Here is a 20,963-nt window from a genome sequence, read left to right as displayed (position 1 = left end):
AGAGAGGTAATGCCTGAAATTTGGTATTCTCGACACACTCTTGACACTGTGGATCTCATAATACTGAATTCCCTAACGATTTCCGAAATGGAATGTCCCATACGTCTAACTCCAACTACCATACCGCGTTCAAAGTCTGTTAATTCTCGTCGTGTGGCCATAATCGTGTCGGAAATGTTTCCACATGAATCACCTGAGTAAAATGACAGCTGCGTCAATACACTGCCCTTTTATATGCTGTGTACGTGATAGTACCGCCATCTGTATATGTGCACATCGCTATCCCATGACTTTTGTCCCCTCATTGTGTAGCTCTTAAACAGGATGCTTCACTAAAAAACTTGAATATCAACAAACTCTATCAATGGCAGCGGTCTAGGGTTCTTTTATTTGTCATTGTACAGTCACTGTACTCATGCAGCCACATAATGTGAGCAAAAACGTAATAACATTTATGTGAGGCGATAAAATATAGCCGACCGCGGTGGTCGTACGGTTCTAGGCGCTCCAGTCCGGAGCCGCGCTGCTGCTACGGTCGCAGGTTCGAATCCTGCCTCGGGCATGGATGTGTGTGATGTCCTTAGGTTAGTTAGGTTTAATTAGTTCTAAGTTCTAGGGGACTGATGACCACAGCAGTTGAGTCCCATAGTGCTCAGAGCCATTTGAACCATTTGTTTGACATATCAGTGATAGTGTAATGGTGAACAGGAAGGGAAGCATGGTGCATTTATAGTAACGGTTCGAAACACCTTGAAAGACAAAATTTTTTTCTGTTATATTTTGTTATTTATTCGAATTATTTGGCATTAGTTGTGAGTCTATAGTCACTGTGCCTAATATCCACAATGATTCCCTTTGTGTGCATGGAAATTACCAGGATGAGTTTATTACCCATACTAACGGAATGTGGGAATCCCAGTAGCATGTCCGTTGTTTCTGCAGTTTGCTCCCTCCTCCAGTTCCGTTCGTGGTGGTTCTTCTGTCTTCAGCTATGGCTGTCCTCAGCCAATTACAAAGTATGAAAGTGACACGACACGAAAGCAGCGCATTTGCTGCATGAAATACGGAACTGCCAAAACGCCTAAGTGATAGTTTCATACTTTCTGCGATATGATTAGCGCTCTCGCGACTCATTTGTGTTTATATGGACATACGTATACAGTAGACATTCAAGATGATAAAATGTGTAGGTTTATTAAATTATAAAACACAAACTGTTTCACTGTTTCGAAACGGCGTATCGAAACATTACATTGTACTGTTTCATTTGTTTCGAAACAGTTATGTGTTTCAGTTTGCCCATCTCTAGTATCCACATATACCACTGACTGCACCTGCAAAATCATTTTGTAATTATTACATTATCGTGCGACACATAGTTCAAGAGAGATGATTTCATAGAAAGATGCATCGAAAACTAGCTTTTACTCAAAATGGCGCACTGTGAAACTTCAATATCGGGCATGGCGTTTTAATTAATTTCTCCTTTATCATTAACTCTATTCGCGATACATTTTTAAGGCAGCCACGTATATTGCCGAATGTACCTGCGAAATTATATCATCGTACGATACATAGTTCAGGAGATATGGCATCATAAACATCGATATGTGTGAAAAACTTACTTTTCCTCAAAGTTGAGCGCAAATTATCTGGACTATATTCATCCAGTGTTTCATAATGAGAGCACTTAGCGACATCCAACAAACTATAGCCCTAAGTCCACTAAAGGTTGTAAAATGTTACATTGCTACTAAATAATCGTAAAGTTTAGTTCAAATGGTTCAAAGGGCTCTAAGCACTATGGGACTTAACTTCTGAGGTCATCAGTCCCCTAGAACTTGAAACGTCCCCTTTGAAAAATTTATGAATGATTGTACTGATAAACCCCTTACGTTATTTGATTTTCAAACAGATGAGCAAAACTGAACGTACTTAGACTTTTCCCTCTTACTTATTCTGATCATCACTAAACTGACACACAATATTTTTAGCCCAACGCAATCTGACTTTCAATAATCCCTACAAAAGAATGGCCCTGGCTAACAATAACATATACTCTTCATGAATCACTTACCTCACAAAAATCTTCCTTACTCGAACCACTGCAATACAGCGAGCGCCAATACTGCCAGCTAAATAAAAGATTCAAACTACTGAAGGCACTAACTACTGATAGGCGTAGTTAGCAAATGAAAGATTTCGATAGAGAACAAACAATGTATTTACCTTAACACTGTTCAAAAGTCATAATATATATATATATATCAGTTCATGACATCCAGTCTTACAAATTTACTATCTCTGATGGACACACGTCCAGATCATCCGCTCTCAAAACTCTGCCATCTATCTCCCCACATCCACCACTGCTGGCAGCTCACCTCCAACCGTGCAACGCTACGCGCTGTTCACATCCAACTGCCCAACACTACAATAGCGAATATTGCAACAATGCTAACCAGCCACAGACTGCACACAGCACAGTCAGTGATTTTCATACAGAGCGCTACGTGGCGTTACCAACATAAAACCCTAAACAGCCTACTTACAAACTTGGAACTACTTAAACCTAACTAACCTAAGGACAACACACACATCCATGCCCGAGGCAGGATTCGAACCTGCGACCGTAGAAGCAGCGTGGTTCCGGACTGAAGCGCCTAGAACCGCTGGGCCACAACGGCCGGCAGAACACAGTCAGTTTTGTTATAATCACCTGGTATAAAAGCGGTTAGTTATATTAGATTTGGCGGCCGTTATCTATGTCCTTGATTAACATCACAAGTTCCAATCTAGTCGCAGCTAAATTTTCAAGAAATCCGGAAATACGTTTATATATTTTTTGTTCCAGTTATAGAGTACAAAAATATTTATTAATTTCGGTCGCTAATGAACATCTTGAGACCAGAGCAGAAACGCAATGCAAATCGTATCGAGTCGGAATGTGTAAAAATGGTTCAGTCTTATAACTGTGGCTGTACCATTTTTAAATATGCCGACTTGATGTGATTAGCATACTGGTCTGTTCAGGTCTGAAGATGGTATTTACCGAGCAAAGCTAGTAAGTTGAGCTATAAATGTTTCTGTGGTCCGTAACTGTAATAAAAAGTATATAAGCTTTGAAACGGCACGCTTTCTCACTGTCCACCACGCCAGAGCACACGTCCACGCTGCAGTGCTGGGGCGACGGCTCCCCGGCTCGGCAGTTGACACCTTCACGCCCATTCCTCAGGATCGCGTCGTCCTTGCGCCGCTGATAGCATCCTGATGGGGTGCGCACGCCGCCCCCGCCGCCGGCAACATCCTGGTACGGTCCCGGTGACATTTGTTGCGCGCGCACGTGCCTCGCGAGTGTTTTGTTTCGGCCGGGCCGTGTCGCGCCGCCCTGATTGGCTCGTTCGACACGCGTCCATAAACGTTTATGTGGGTGCGATACGGTAAATGTTAATGTATGTCAGATGGTCGGATGTGTTTTCGTCGGTAAGATAGGAATCTGGGCGCCTCGCTCGCCAGCGCCCCTAGCGGCGGTGTTGGCAAACAGCCGGCTGTCACGCGCCCGCGCCATTCATTTCCCCGTAGTAATGGTGATACAAACCATTCGCCGGCATCAGATAATTATGTAACCTACTTGTTACCGGCGCGATAGAAATCGTACCCCCGAGTCGGTAGTACCCTCCGCTTTTGCGTGATACATAATGCGTTCCTCTTGCGGTATTCAGGGGCTGTCGACAACTCGTAAATTGAGTGCCCCATTGTTAACGGGTTCCCAGCCACGTAAAATTTCACAGCGAAATTAGCAAATGATGTATTGTATAAGCGTTTCCGTTAAGAGCGGATCGTCGGAAAGCCGTTAATCTACTTTCTTTCTATTTTTTTTTTTTTTTTTTTTGTAGCAGTGACAAAAGAAACGTTCAACATCTGCCATTGTGACTGAATTTATTAAACTCACCAGACATAGTGTAAGAGAGATTGAACGTTTCTTTCTTATGACCGGTTTTTCTCGGGCTGCCACGGACGTCACCATTCTATCTCCCAAAGGTGGTTAAATTGATGCGTTATTTGTAGCGCTTTTCTGCATAGTAATGTCGCTGTAAGAATGTTGAAGCGATGTCAAGGGTAATGGAGCTAAAGTGACCCTGTAGACGACACAAAGATAACAGTCACAACCGCAAGTAATGAGTTGCAGTCCCTGTAAGCAGTGATAAGGTTAACAGTTATATTGTCTTGGGAACAGAAAGAGGTTAGAATGACGTTAGGTTTGACTATGGAAACGAACTGTTGGCAGCTGCACTTGCTGTGTTATTCATTTTATCTGTGAATTTAGAAGAGAAAATTCTTTCCCTTCCCCAAAATATCATCGCTAATTTGTGTTATGTAATTCATAAAATTTTAAATTATTAACTCGAAAACAAAAAGTTAAGTGATAAGATGTAATTATCTGCTTTTATAACGGTCCGGCGTGCTCAAAATAGTATTGGATATTTTTTAATATAAAATTTTAGATATATGAAAACCACTTTAATGTTTTTACACTGCTTTCATAAGTGGTTTTTTGTTTTAATATTTAGCTTGTAAATTTCACTACAATTTCAAGAGATAATAATTTTCAAAATAACAGTGCACCCCCATATGAAAGGGTCTCAGCGGCTGTAGGAGCATTAAATGCAGGAGGCATTGGATTGATGTCTGGACTATTAGGGGGCCAATTTTGTCCGTCATTGAAGCGACCTGGAAATCTGAGTGAAATGATCCGCATGTCGAAATGCTCGTGTAAAAACTCCAATAGTCCAAACCTCAATCCATGTGACTTTTTTCTTTGGGGGTACCTAAAGGAAAAAAAATTTTCCCGAAACGTCCACGTGATTTAATGGAGCTCAGAAGACTTATTCTTCAAGCTTGCAGTGAAATTACGGGAGACATGTGCTGTAGGGCAATCACTAACTTCAGTGTTCGTTTGAAGGAAGTTAGGAAACGAAATGGTGGACATATGGAGCATGTGCTGAGTTAGAACAAATCTCCATGGACGGCTCTTCAGCGTAGTATATGTTCCTTTCAGATTGTATTGACAATAAAGTTTATATCCAAAAACAAAATGGTAACACATTTCGTGTGCCACCCTGTATGATTTCGGAAACATAGACCTAACTATCATTTTCAGATTTATGTAAAGGACGCTCTGAGCAATCGAGAATCTACTAGCTATGAGAACAAAGTTTTTGGCTACAATGCTCTTGTAAGAATGATTGCCGGACTTTTTGCCGTGGAAATTCCCAGTAAAACCTCGTGCTTTTGACGATTACCACCATCGTCTTTGTCAGGAGCAGCTGACGAAGACTATGTTGGAAATCCTCGAAAGCTCGAGGTTTTACCCAGAATTTTTGCATTAAGAAGTCTGAGAAAATTTTATACATCTACAAGCTATACTTCTTTCAAGAAACTGGGAAAGACAAACGCGACAACTCGAAATTTGCGTCAGACGAGTACAGGAAACCTGCATTCCCTGCCCAAATCACTGGACCATCTGAGCACATACCTCAGCCTTATTCAAACTTCCAGAGTCAAAAATGGCTCTGAGCTCTATGGGACTTAACGTATGAGGTCATCAGTGCCCTAAAACTTAGAACTACTTAAACCTAACTAACCTAAGGACACCACACACATCCATGCCCGAGGCAGGATTGGAATGTACGACCGTAGGGGTCGCGCGGTTCCAGACCGAAGCGCCTAGAACCGCTCGGCCAGACTGCCCGGAAAACTTCCAGTGTCACTAGTGTTGTTTCCACATATCAGTTCCAAATACTTCATTGATTTCATCCCAATCAATCCATTCATTTCGTTCCATTATATTTAATTCATATCATATTCAGGATGTCCTATTTATCTTTATAGCCCTAAATAACATTATGGATTCTTCGCTCACCTCTTGGTAGAACAATGGAATCCGGAGTACAGAGGTTTAAAAAGAGCTGTAACAGATCATTTAGAACCAGATGGCGGGAGTTGTGATAGGGTAAGTGTTTTTCCCTTTGTTGCCTACATAGACTGCAGCACAGTTTGAAGGTTGGTATAAATAACACAGCTGAGAGGGAAATATATTTAGCATAATTAAAAAAAAAAGTTGGTGGTGTTCGAGTGCAGCTACTTAGGCGCTGGTACAGATTTGGAACTGTGTCGCGCCCACTTCCTCTGGCAGCGGGGTGAGAACATCGGTGTTTTGGCTGCCCGCAGGCCCCGACATCCCCGGCTTCCTGCTGCAGCCGTTCCGCAAGCCGAAGCGCATCCGGACGGCGTTCAGCCCCAGCCAGCTGCTCAAGCTGGAGCACGCCTTCGAGAAGAACCACTACGTGGTGGGCGCCGAGCGCAAGCAGCTGGCGCAGTCCCTCAGCCTCACCGAGACGCAGGTGAGCGGTCGCCCCATCTCTACTCACACCACGCACCTTCCTGCTCGTGTTCTGCACTGTCCACACACTAACGGCGTACTGTAACCTGCTTCAAATGAGCTCTTTAGAGATCACCTAACTTTTGACGTACGCTATCTTCTGTTCTCGAACTACAGGTTGGTGCGCGGCAAATTGATGATTTGGGAATTAAATAAAAAATAATGTACACGTAGAAACTTACATTTTTATTTTTCTCATATTGGACAATCATGGAAGTTTCTAATTACATGATTTAAACAGTATATCTGGCAAATGTCTACCTTTACAATCCACACACTGCCGCAATCGTTTTCTGAAATTCTCACAGGTGGCCGAGCGGTTCTAGGCGCTACAGTCTGGAACCGCGTGACCGCTGCGGTCGCAGATTCGAATCCTGCCTCGGGCATGGATGTGTGTGATGTCCTTAGGTTAGTTGGGTTTAAGTAGTTCTAAGTTCTAGGGGACTGATGACCACAGATGTTTAGTCCCATAGTGCTCAGAGCCATTTGAACCATTTCAATAATTTTCATGTACAATAAACAACAAAAACTCTACTATCATGTAATTAGACTCCATTGCTCGCCGACTACCAGCAGCACCCAACCACACTGCTATCGGCGCCGAATACTTATTGCGGCTTTGTTCGTGGCAACTCGACAACGCACGAAGTCAATCAGGGTCTTCATATCATTTCTTATTATTCAAAGAGTACAACAGACTATTTTAATAAGTATATATGTCCTAATGAATACATTCAAAAGAGACGTTTCACCCTTTGACAAATTTATATTTGATGTCGTTTTTGTTTAATGCATTGTATTGAAGTTACACGTTTTGGCCCACAAACTGTATCCCTGTAGCCAATGAGAACATATAATTCTCCGCTGGTTCCACGTCAGCTGAAAACAGGAACTCACCGAACTTGAGTGTCGTGTGCGTACCGATACGTGGCAGCTTTCCTCGGTAGCAAACACATATCACTTTTTTGTGACGTCAGCTGCCTGCGCCAACACGTAAGACGCTTTGGATGACAAGAAAGTATACAAGGGTGCAAGAGCCAGAAATGTCACTTGGTCCATTCCCAGTTCTCTCAGATCTTTCACAATTTTTGTCAAACCCTGTTATTCTTGGTAACAGGTGGTTCTTGGTCAATGTGTATTTGCTCCCTTTACCACTCTTGCCGTGCCCCCCCTCTCCGATTCCTGCTGTGCCGATTTCTGCGCAACTTATGAGCACTATCTAAGTGTTGCGCAAACATGCACATCTCTAGCAACAAATTTGTAGCTTTGTTCTTGCTTAAAACCTGGAACGTACCTTGCTTCTTATCTTTTGTTCGAATATTCGCTGTGTTCAGTAAGACTTTTACGGGTATGTGTTCGAGTCATGTTGTTTCTAGACTAACATTTCGTCCGCTGCGAATGTGCACTTCATAATGACAGTATATATACCACTCTGTCGAAGATCTTTTGCGGCAATGGCTCACTTTGATGTCATTTCTCCTCCTGGTACTATAATTATGTACATCATTGTCCTTTTGAACTGTACTGGATTATATACCAAAAAAAAACTTCATTAGGCCATAAATATACTGTGAAGCAATAGTTACAATGCCTAACTCGTTAAACAGACGTGTACAATATGATTGTGGGTGAGCCCTTACAGAACTTTTTGAGCAGCGAAGACATTCATACTTAAAGATGAGTTACCCCAGAACATTATTCTACAGGGTTATTACAAATGATTGAAGCGATTTCACAGCTCTACAATAACTTTATTATTTGAGATATTTTCACAATGCTTTGCACACACATACAAAAACTCAAAAAGTTTTTTTTAGGCATTCACAAATGTTCGATATGTGCCCCTTTAGTGATTCGGCAGACATCAAGCCGATAGTCAAGTTCGTCCCACACTCGGCGCAGCATGTCCCCATCAATGAGTTCGAAAGCATCGTTGATGCGAGCTCGCAGTTCTGGCACGTTTCTTGGTAGAGGAGGTTTAAACACTGAATCTTTCACATAACTCCACAGAAAGAAATCGCATGGGGTTAAGTCGGGAGAGCGTGGAGGCCATGACATGAATTGCTGATCATGATCTCCACCACGACCGATTCATCGGTTTTCCAATCTCCTGTTTAAGAACTGCGGAACATCATGATGGAAGTGCGGTGGAGCACCATCCTGTTGAAAGATGAAGTCGGTGCTGTCGGTCTCCAGTTGTGGCATGAGCGAATTTTCCAGCATGTCCAGATACACACGTTCAACCGTTTCTTCGCTCACTGCAGGCCGACCCGTTGATTTCCCCTTACAGAAGCATCCAGAAGCTTTAAACTGCGCATACAATCGCCGAATGGAGTTAGCAGTTGGTGGATCTTTGTTGAACTTCGTCCTGCAGTGTCGTTGCACTGTTATGACTGACTGATGCGAGTGCATTTCAAGCACGACATACGCTTTTTCGGCTCCTGTCGCCATTTTGTCTCACTGCGCTCTCGAGCGCTCTGGCGGCAGAAACCTGAAGTGCGGCTTCAGCCGAACAAAACTTTATGAGTTTTTCTACGTATCTGTAGTGTGTCGTGACCATATGTCAATGAATGGAGCTACAGTGAATTTTTGAGATCGCTTCAATCATTTGTAATAGCCCTGTATATGACGTTACTGAATGAAAACGTACAAAATATGTCAGCTTACCGATCTGTCTCTCCTCAAGATTTGCAATGATTCGATATGCAAATGTGGCTGAACTAAAGCGTTTTAGGGAATCCAAAATCTGCTTTTTCTAGTTTAAATTCTCAGCAATGCGGATACCTAAGAATTTTGAAGTTTTCACTGTATTTATTATTTTCTCACCGTGTTTTACACGTATCACTGGTGTAGTACCATAAATATGCAGAACTGAATGTGCTGTGTCTTTTTAAAACTGAGGGTGAGACAACTTGCAGAAAACCAGTCAATGATACTTTTAAGAACATTTTTTATCATTTCTTCTGTTTCTGTATGTATGCCTGGATTGATTGCAATACTAATGTCATCTTCAAAAAGAACTCATTATGTTTGTTGTGCATTAGAAAATCGTTTACGTGTACGGAGAAGAATAGTGGACCAGAGATTGAGGCTTGAGGAACCCCATACACTAGTCAGAATTACGTCGCCAAACTATATATTGACTGAATTAATAAGTACAACTTTCTGCATTCTTTTGGTTGGATGTGACATTATCCATTGGTTAACTAAACCATCAATCCCATAATACTGCAATTTATCTAGAAAAATTAATATGTAGCCTACTAAGCCTTCCTCCATTATCTGTTCTACTTCCGACGTACCGAAGTTCATCCACTTGTTCAAGAGTACTAATCTAGTGTCTCTACCACCGCGTCTCTTGCATCGTAGGTACAATACGGCATTTTTAGTGCAGAAGCACATGTCCACCGTTAAGGAGCTGCCCTTGAACGGGTCGTAAGCGATCTGAATGACGCCGTGATACAGAGAGAGAATGGTAGGTCTATGCTCGAGGGAACAGGAGGCGATGTACTTAGCGGCTAGGGGTGGTGACTGGCAGGGTGCGAAGGGCAGCGTAACCGATACGATACCAAATCGGATTAAGGGCGGCAGCGCGCGTCCGCCATTAACCTCGTGCCCCGGTGCAGCGGCAGATGTCCCCATCATGGCCGCCATTCCCCCCGCCCCGGCGCTTAACGACGCATTAATCACATCTGATGAAGTAAGGAGCGGCCCGTCCTTTTTGTGCCCTGCCTCACTCCGTGTTGCTGTTATTACTACAAGTATTATTATTAAAGAGATTTATATTTGTTTGCCGGCCAAGAAGAATGGGCGAGATTAGCATTTGAATTTCGAACACGGCTCCGGGGATTGAGACAAAGGCCCGTCCCCGCGGGGAGCCCACGGCGAATCGGATCGCATTACAATGGCGCAGCCAGCAGCCGCGGCGCAGCTGGGCCGCGGGGGACCACGCTAGGTGCGAACGCGGGCTCACCGCCGCCGTCGCTACGTCTCCATTTGTACCAGCACTTGGGCCGGTGTGCTCTCTGCCATTGCTTTTCTGTTACTGCGTCATGGACAGAACCTGAACGGAACGTTCCCATGTTCTCTACATCTATGATGGGTAGTCTTAGAGTGTTAATTAACATCGTGAAAAAAAAAAACAGATGCGACCTTGGTGGTGTTAGACTTTCTCTACATATCCATCCTGAAGGGCGACATACGAGGGTGATTTGATAAGTCTGGTTAAAAAGCAATAAAAATGTTTCTTTCCTAAAGTGCGCGTCATTTACGACGGCGGCCGAGTTTAGGTTCGTTCTGCGCATCTGACGTCACAAAACACAGTCAGCCAATGAACAGAGAACGACGTTGCCAGAGCTCGACTGCAGTGCAGAGCACGGACGAGTGTCTTCAGTTTTAGAAACGTTCAGTCATAAATAAAGTACTTGAACAAAAGCAATGTCTTGATAGCAGACTTTCTATAAAAGAAAGTTCGGAAAAAGCATTCTTTGTACCAATTGCTTCATTTTCTATTCTATTAATTAATTAAACCAAACAAGCAATAAGCCTCCTAATTCAGGCGATAGCAGGGAAATTCATTCTCACTAACCGCTTTTTCGCAACAAAGAACAGCGGTAATTGTTTATTTGCTATTGTACTTCGACGAAACGTGAGTAATTCATAGTCATACCAACAGTGTGTGTCGGTATTTTGCGTGATTGTTTAAACTCCTCCAGGAATCCAGTTAAATGACGAGTTACGTTAGCGTAGTGGTTAAGGTGTTTGACTGCTAAATAAAAGGTTACGAGTTCAAACCTTGTTTGGTGCCAATATTTTCTTTACTTAAAAACCATATCGAAGTGTCTTTCTTCATGAATTTTATTCGTTTGAACGCAATTTTTTGAAATTTCTAGTGCCAACTAAAATCGACCATACGGAAAGTATACGCTGTGACTTTTACCTCTGCAAACTCTTCAAAATTTCGTGCAACGGTTTACTACATTTAATGCTGCACAATAACTGCGTTGAACATCGAAACAAAATTAAGTCATTTATGAGGGGAAGGTATCAGTCAAGAATATGTGTAAAAATCAAATTTTTGGGTCAAATAGTTTTTGTGAAATCGAATGATAAGTGTGTCAAAGCAGTCGGAACACCATGTGTCTGCACAGGCGAGCAGTGCAGTGATGACAAAATCGCGCACAACACGGAATGCGGGGAGCACGTCTCTGTAGCAGCGAAAGGGTTAATGCGGCCGTGGTGGCTTTACTTGATAAACTGCGCGCTCCCCCCTAAACGTAAGTTTGCGAACTATACTATGGCGCTTCTTGTCTTAGCGCCTGCAACTGGCAACGCAGCAATCTCCCGCGTCTGGGCGGGCATGCGCGAGCCGCCAAGATAAAAGAATTGAACTATAGTTAACATAGTCCACTTTGAGGGATATACACTTGGTCCAGCGATCGTCGATCTTCTTCATCCCATCGGAAAGGAGGTGCTGTCAAACTCTGCAAAATACTAATTGACTTCAGCTATCACGTCCTCACTCGATGAAAATTTCTTCCCAGCAAACCAATATTTTAAGTTAGGGAACAGGAAGAACTCAGTTGAGGCTACGTTTGGTGAATATGGTGGATAGGGAACCAATACAAAGTCCAATTCGTGTAGTTTCCACATTGTTATCGATGATGTGTAGGGTGATGCATTACCCTGCTGAAGGAGCACTTTTTACGTTCCAACCTTGGCCCTTTCTCAGCCAACGCGTTTCAGACGATCCAACAATGAATCATAATAGGCTCGAGCTATGGGTCCGCAGCTGTTGGTCTCGCGGTCGCGTTCTTCCTTCCCGGCGGGGTCAGGGATTTTCACCTGCCTCGAGATGACTGGGTGTTTGTGTTGTCCTCATCATTTCATCATCATTCACGAAAGTGGAGAGATTGAACTGAGCAAAGGTTGGGAATTTGTACGGCCGCTGATAACCGCGCATCTGAGCGCCCCACAAACCAAACATTATCATCGTCATCGAGCTACGGTTCTGCCTTTTTCCAATTAATCTATGAGATTATACCTTGAGAATCCCCAAAGACAGTGGCCATCATCTTAACAGCTGGAAAAATGTTCTTTGTCTTATTCGGTGCACTTTCACCAGCCTTTGACCATTTTCTGACCGCCGTTTTGACTCTGGTGTGTAATGATGGATCCAGGTTTCATCAACAGTCACGAATCGGCGCAAAAATCTTGAGGACTGCTGTTAAACATCGCCAGACATTTTGTTGCAATGTTATGCTGGTTCCGCTTTTGCTCGACTGTGAGCTATAGCGCAACAAACTCGCACGTGACTTCGTAGACAATTCTCTGTGCAGGGTATTATGTACTCTCTCAGCTGAGATGCCTACAGTTTCAGCAATCTCACTAATTTTTATTCGGTGGTCTTACATTACCGTCTCATGGACTCTGTCAATGGTTTTCTTTGTGGAGATCTTATCTGGACTGCCAGAGTGCGCTACGTATTCGGTGCTTGTCCGACCACGCTTAAATTCATTAATCCAAAAGTAAATGGTCTTCAGTGATGGTACAGAGTCCAAGTGAACTTCATCCAGTTCCGTTTTGATCTGTGCTGCAGTTCGACCCTTCAAACGAAAATATTTAACAACAGTACGACACTCGGTTTTATCCATTTTCAATTGCAGTCGACACATCGACCAATTCAGATGCCTGTCAACAATACGCTGAACAGTGTTGAAATTCTTTACACGATCCTTGGAATACACAAGCTTACCAACAATGGAGCGCAACAAGAATGTTTCATTCTTTCATGGAAATTTACCAGACTTATCAAACCACCCTCGTATTTGTGCCAACACTGGATGACTTAACAAGAGCTTGGTTGTAGAAATCTGCGTTTTGCCTATTTAGTAGGCCTATATGTTCCGCCACAGAAATCAACTCGTCCTCATTCTGAGAATGCCGACCACGCAATGGTTTCTTCATCCGAAGAAATACAAAGAAATTACTGAATCCAGTGCAGCAGAACACGGGCGATAACACAAAAGCCCAAGGAAGCATCAACTGTGACTGTGTGCTGAGTAGAATGACCTGAGATGTGTGATCAGTCGCGGAACCCAGAGGGCTGACCTCCGTCGTGTGCAAAACGTCGCACAAGATCTTCAGAACTGATCTAAGACCGATTTTCAGTTTTCCCAATATCTCTGATTGCGAGACGTTGGTCTTCAAGAACCGGGGCCTAAACTTCTCTAGCGAATCCTGGTTCTTTACGGAGAGGTGGTCTGCCGTTTCCCACGTGACCAGTCAGACTTGTGTGACCACATTCGAAGCATCTGAACCACCTAAACAGTTTGTCACGTGATGATGCCTTGTTGCCGCACACTTCCGCCAACTCGGCGTTAATGTTTACACGCTTGTTCCACTTCAAATATAAGGTATGCACGATAGTTCGCCTCATCATTTGGCTATCTATTTTGTTTTGGGTTCTGTAGAACACTGCTACGACACTGTGCCGCAGGTATTTCAGTGTGTTCCATTTTTCAAGGAGATAACTGGAACTATATAATTACACCTCGTCACACCTACATGTACTGCTATACTCTGCAAGCTACTTTAAGGTCTGTGACGGACGGTACTCCTTGTACCGCACCAGAATCATTAAAATTGCTACACCACGAAGATGACGTGCTACAGACGCGAAATTTAACCGACAGGAAGAAGATGCTGTGATATGCAAATGATTAGCTTTTCAGAGCATTCACACAAGGTTGGCGCCGGTGGCAACACCTACAACGTGCTGACATGAGGAAAGTTTCCAACCGATTTCTCATACACAAACAGCAGTTGACCGGCGTTGCCTGGTGAAACGTTGTTGTGATGCCCCGTGTAAGGAGGAGAAATGCGTACCATCACGTTTCCGACTTTGATAAAGGTCGGATTGCAGCCTGTAACGATTGCGGTTTATCGTATCGCGACATTGCTGCTCGCGTTGGTCGAGATCTAATGACTGTTAGCAGAAGACTCGGTGGGTTCAGGAGGGTAATACGGAACGCCATGTTCAATCCCAACGGCCTCGTATCACTAGCAGTCGATATGACAGGCATCTTATCCGCATGGTTGTAACGGATCGTGCAGCCGCGTCTCGATCCCTGAGTCAACGGATGGGGACGTTTGCAAGACAACAACCATCTGCACGAACAGTTCGACGACGTTTGCAGCAGCATGGACTACCAGCTCGGAGACCATGGCTGCGGTTACCTCTGACGCTGCATCACAGACAGGAGCGCCTGCGATGGTGTACTTGACGACGAACCTGGGTGCACGAATGGCAAAACGTCATTTTTTCAGATGAATTCAGGTTCTGTTTACAGCATTATGATGGTCGCATGCGTGTTTGGTGACATCGCGGTGAACGCACATTGGAAGCGTGTATTCGTCATCGCCATACTGGCGTATCACCCGGCATGATGGTATGGGGTGTCATTGGTTACACGTCTCGGTCAGCTCTTGTTCGCAGTGACGGCACTTTCAACAGTGGACGTTACATTTCAGATGTGTTACGACCCGTGGCTCTATCCTTCATTCCATCCCTGTGAAACCCTACATTTCAGTAGGATAATGCCCGGCCGCATGTTGCAGGTCCTCTACGGGCCTTTCTGGATATAGAAAATGTTCGACTGCTGCCCTGGCCAGCACATTCTCCAGATCTCTCACCAACTGGAAACGTCTTGTCAATTGTGGCCGAGCAACTGGCTCGTCACAATATGCCAGTTACTACTGTTGATGAACTGTGGTATCGTGTTGACCCTGCATGGGCAGCTGTATCTGTACACGCCATCCAAGCTCTGTTTGACTCAATGCGCAGGCTTATCAAGGCCGTTATTGCGGCCAGAGGTGGTTGTCCTGGATACTGATTTCTCAGGATCTATGCACGGAAATTGCGTGAAAATGTAATCACATGTCAGTTCTAGTATAATATATTTGTCCAATGAATAGCCGTTTATCCTCTGCATTTCTTCTTGTGTACCAATTTTAATTGCCAGTAGTGTAATTAGCGTTGCGCCAGAAAGCTGATGGGTATTTGTTGACGCTGCAGATGGATCCACGCCAGCCCTACCAGCAGCATCGGCTGGGAACCCCTCCCTCCTCGCAGGGCGCCGGCCACCACTGCTGCGTTCGGCGAGGGTCGGCTCTCCCCCAGCCCAGATTATAAACATCTCGCCCTTGTCTGCCAGGGGAGTTAGCGGGCGCGACCAATGGCAGCGCGTATAGTGTACTGTATATATACATATACATCCAGCCCGCCCCACGCGGCAGCGTCCGCCTATGCGCCGCCGGCGTCCGTCGTCTGTCACTTTGGGCCGTTGACTTCTCGGCTCCCGTTACCGCACCGCCTGGGGAGGCGGCGCATCACGCCGTGTCGAAGGGAAAGGAAAAGAAATGTGCTGCGTGAAATATTCCGTTCACGGATGCTTTAGCTTCCTCGACAGCTTTCCATATAGGGCCTACAGCGTGAGCCATTTATCTTGACCACTTTTGTTCCAGAAGAAAAATACAAAAAATTATCAAGCAAATCTTCGTTAACTACCAGAGGGACATTCACAAGTATGACTCCCTTTCATACAACTTTGTTCGTTACGAAGATATTAACAGCTTCTAACAACCCTACCACAACAAAGGTCAAAATTTAATAATGATTGTGGTGTTGCTCACGCTGCTAAATACTGCATTTTCGGGCAACAACAAAGTTATTATGTGGCAGGTGTCATTAGAGCACAGTTAATAAAGTCATTTCATGTAATAATGAATAAACTAGGCGCTCATCTTTTCGTGTTTCCCACGCTGGTCTCATTGGAAAATCATTGCTCAATCGTCGAAAATCTAGGTGGTGATGATTCCAAGCTCGGATGCAAAGAGACCTACGATTTCTTCTGCTATATTCAAAAGTTTTGTAGATGCGCTTCACAAACAATTCTTGAAGATTACACTTTTGCAGGACAATGGTGATGTAAAAAACTAATCAGCACTCCGAATTTAAGTTACACTTCCTTTTTATTGCTTTTGTTGCAGTATCACGTAGCACACAAAACATCACAATACAAAACATACTTGAAAACATCTTCCTCACTGTTAAAGTTCACATTTTATAAGCTGACTACAATATACGTCTTTTCAACGTGACGTCCAAGACTTGACTTTACAGTCTCTAACTCTCTAACTAACTAATAATCGCTTACGCGCCCAAAATTCAGAGTTACAAGTACGTCAAAGATCATAGTGACAAAAGAAAGAATACGTATAAGAATAATATCATTGCAACATAAACATATCGATGTATCATAGTACCTCTACATTAATGAAATCAAATCTGAATGTTGTCTCAGAAATATGTTAACTACTTTACAGAAACACAGTAGAATATTGCTGGTATCGAGAGGTTGAGTTGAGCTGCCGTAATGGTTACGCAATTCAAGTACCATTACAAGCTGTACGTCTTCTCTAAAGAGCGACCTATAGTACGTATTCGGTGAAACACATCCTCTCCTCAAGACATGTTCGTGAAAGTATCACAGTGCATCATTGGCTTATACATTACGTTGTAACAAATGCAGCACAAAACTGACTTTCGCTCGCCTGCACTAGCAGAAAGTGCGGGTATCCAGAAAAATATAACTGGTCCACGTGCTGGAGGTGACAATAAACAATTCGAAACCCAATTGTTGTTCTGCTAACATGCAGTATACGTAGATGAGTACCATTCCTACCTTCTCTTCGTTGATGCCCTCACACAAATCTTCAGCTGACTGAACGACATGTCCACATATTCCCTGTCTCTCCATTTGTTTACTGTCAGGTCCAGCTTGTAGACTAGTTACATTACTTCAGCTACTTGCACTGAGTGCTGGTACGGGAAAGTCAAGGTCAGCTCTTTGTTACGTTTTTAATAACTTCATGTTTACGTCAATAATACACTGTGAATCGTTTCTGAACGGGTCTTGACGAGAGGAAGAGGATTACCAAATAAGAAATATAGGGCGCAATTTAAAACAAACGCACTACTGTTCATATCGTTGTAGCGAACAAAGTTACAAGAACGGCAGTCATGCTGGTTCACGTCTGGTAGCTAAACGACTTTTGCTTGATACTTTTTTTTTTAACAGACAAGAAGTTATTCGTCAAGATAAGCGGGACATCCTGAATGAGGCCGTGAGGGTATTGCGTTCCTTCTCGATACACAGAAGATAATACCACGGCATCGTCATCAGTATTTCCGCGTTTAAACAAACCATAAATGCAGAACAGGGTCTTTTCTTTTGTTTTTTACTCGGTAGAAAGTTCCTGCAGTATTATGCCATCCTCGTTGAGCCTTTCCAGTTATTCAGATATTAGAAGATGCCTCTGAAGAGACTGTGGAATTGGCGAATTGAATATAAAAGAAAGAAAACAGAGTACATAGTTACTTTCATCTTCCTTGATGATTTGAACAACTCTTTTATCTGAATGACGTAGAACGGTTTAGTTTACAGGATATGTGTACATGAATAGTGTTTAATTTTTTTCATTTATTACTGACTTCCCGTTTTTAGGTAGAAATTCACCAGCAGAGTAGGAGTTGTGCAGGAGACATGATTTTAAATTACATTTAAAACTTGCTTTGCTACCGATCAGATATTTTATGTTATAGGCAAATGACCAAAAAGTTTTGTTGCTGCATGTGGAACTCCTTTCTGAGCCACTGACAGCTTTAACAATGGGTAATAAAGGTCATTCTTATCTCTAATGTTGTAGGTATGAACATCATTGTTCTTCTCAAATTAGGATGGCTTATTTATGTCGAATTTCATTTGTGAGTATATGTACTGTGACGGCGTAGTTAAATTGCCTACCTCCTTGAAGAGGTACCTACATGACGTCCGTGGGTGAACACCACATATTATTCTTACTGCTCGCTTTTGTGCAGTCAGTATTTTCTTTCTGTGTGATACGTTACCCCAGAAAAGTATTCCGTAAGACATTATTGGGTGGAAATATGCAAGGTATGTCAGGAGGTTGATACGTTTGTTTCCGAGATTAGAAATTCTACGAAGAGCAAAAGTAGTTGAACTTATTTGTTCGGGAATCTCAGTAATGTGCTTCTTCTCGTTCAAGTTTTCATCAACAGTACACCCAAAAATTTGGAATATTCTTCCCTATTTATTGCCTCCTGTTCGTGTGCTGCATCAATAGTTTTTTATAACTCTATTTGTTGTACAGAAATGAATGTAGAGTGGTTCTACAAAACTTAGAGAGAGTCCATTTTCGGAGAACGACTTAATAATTCTTTGGAAAATATCCTTTACCAACTCCTTTGTTGTTTTTTCTCTAATGGGATTTATTATAACGCTAGTATCGTCGGCAAAAAGTGCCAAATTTGCTTGTATAATGTTAGGTGGAAGGTCATTCACATATGTAAGGATTAGGAGTGGACTCAAAATTGAACCCTGTGGAACTCCCTTTATTATTGTTTTTCCCACTCCCTAAAATTTTTTATCTTTCCGACAGTGTCTGAATTATTCAACACAACTTTTTGCAGTCTGTTTATTAAGCATCATACAAACTCGTTGTGTGTAAAGCCATCAGTTCCATAAAACACGAGTTTTTCTGGGAGAGTATCATGATCTACATAATCAAACACCTTGGAGAGGTCATAGAAAATACCAACTGGCTATATACTGTTTCTGAAGGCCTGAGTGTATAAACAGCATTCTCAGTTGGGGAACCCTTCTGGAATCGAAATTGTGCAAGCAAATTGTTTCCTCTTGACTGTGAGAGCGGACTATTCTTCCTCTTCTCTGCATTGGCAAGCATATAATTTTGGGATGGTTTATATTCCTAACTGAAACTGTATTTATTTATTCACTTAAGAGGACATCACAGGTCTATTTCGTCAGAGCGTCACAGTAATGCTCAAATTACTGTAGTGACAGAAGTTACAGAGAATACATGTACGTCACGTGTAGGAAGAACAATGTCGCACATCTACATTTACAGTCCACCAGCCACCTTACCGTGTGTGGCGGAGAGTACGACCTTTATCAGTTCGCTATCCCCCAAGGGTCTATCTGTTCCAGTCGCGACTTGTGTTTGTGAGAAACGATTGTCGGCAAGCCCCTGTGCTAGCTTGAATCACCAAAATCTCACCTTCGTGGTCTTTTCGCTATATTTGTTGACTCTTCTAGCTACGTGCCCTCAACTAGTTTGAACAGTAAACCAACCCTCAATGCACATCGCCTCTCCCGCAGCGTCTACCAGTGAATTTAGCTCAGCATCTCGGTGACGCATTCGTGCTTACTAAACCAACCTGTGACGAAACGCGCTGCTCTCCTTTTGATCGTCTGTATTTCCTCTATCAATCCTGTTCGGTTCGGATGTAAAACTGACGAGGAAAACTGAATCTACCTCGTTCGTGTGTGAACTACACACTTCTGATCAGTCTTCCAGTGAATGTCAGTCTGCCATATGCCTACCCTAAAATTAGTTTTAAGTGATCATTCCCCTTTAATTCGCTCCCTACGCTCACTGTTAGGTATTTAGAGCGTGTGACTGCCTCCACTGGTTGTCCTCTAGTTGTGACATAACGAAGATTTCAGCCGGTTATTCACAATAGGGCTACGTCAAATTTGATTATGTTGGCGGTCAACTAGCAATCTTTGCATCATTCGTCGACCCTCTGCAGGTCTCCTTCTTAAGAATCTTGCGACGTTATCCACCAGGTGGATAACTGGTTTCTAGACAAGTCAGCAAACATAAAAATTTCTCCAGAGTGCGATGGTTAGCTCACTGTGCTGGCATTCGGAAGGACGACGTTCCGGATCTTCATCCGGCCATCCAGATTTATGTTTTAGTGATTTCTCTAAATCGCTCCAGACAAATGTCGGGATGGTTCCCTTGAAAAGGGAACTGCCGATTTCCATCCCCATCCTTTCGTAATCCGAGCTTGTCTTCCGTCTGTAACGACCTCGCTGTTGCCGGGACGTTAAACTCTAACTTTCCTTCCCTCCTTTCCCAATTTAAGATAAAAACAGTGAGAAATTCGGGCTGAAGGAGAGTAGACGACCTAGGAGTGGAGGATTTAAGACAACATTGGTACACTACAGTATCGGCCACACATGTTGCAGTCGACAGCCGATTGCAGGTGTAGAGTGAGGAAAACGGGGACTAGTAGACCACACCAGGCAAGAGTGCGTAGTTCGTACTGGGGTGGTCGCCATCGACGTTTTTCTTTACTGATTTGATAGTGAAATATGTAAAGAATGTGTCTCTCTTTAGCTTGGCTGTAGAATATTAAGTTTTCTATCTGGTGAGGCACCCATTTCCAGAACAGCTTAGCCCGTTCACATAAGCAAAAAGTAGGGGTATGGTCACGGAGATAGGGGCGTAATGGCTATGAACTATTGTCCGCTTCTAAGACCATCGGTTTCACTAAAATATGCGAGTATGGAGAGAAAGAACTACCATTTACTGAAGTAGCCTTCATAAAATATAATGGTATTCAGCAAAC

At 43.2% G+C, this 20,963-nt stretch overlaps 1 protein-coding gene across 1 annotated transcript in view; it reads left to right on the top strand.

Annotated features, from left to right (window-relative positions):
• Window positions 1-20,963, top strand: part of LOC126176100 (homeobox protein EMX1-like) — a 330,487-nt gene that overhangs the window by 264,682 nt on the left and 44,842 nt on the right. Inside the window, exon 2 of the mRNA XM_049923238.1 lies at window positions 6,232-6,404. Within this exon, the coding sequence (XP_049779195.1) occupies window positions 6,232-6,404 (173 nt within the window). The remainder of the gene's footprint in view (window positions 1-6,231; window positions 6,405-20,963) is intronic.

The sequence above is a fragment of the Schistocerca cancellata genome, chromosome 3, assembly GCF_023864275.1.
Source record: "Schistocerca cancellata isolate TAMUIC-IGC-003103 chromosome 3, iqSchCanc2.1, whole genome shotgun sequence".
Taxonomy (NCBI): Eukaryota; Metazoa; Arthropoda; class Insecta; order Orthoptera; family Acrididae; genus Schistocerca; species Schistocerca cancellata.
The sequence above is the reverse complement of the archived record's forward strand: the minus strand, read 5'-3'. Positions and strand labels throughout refer to the sequence as shown.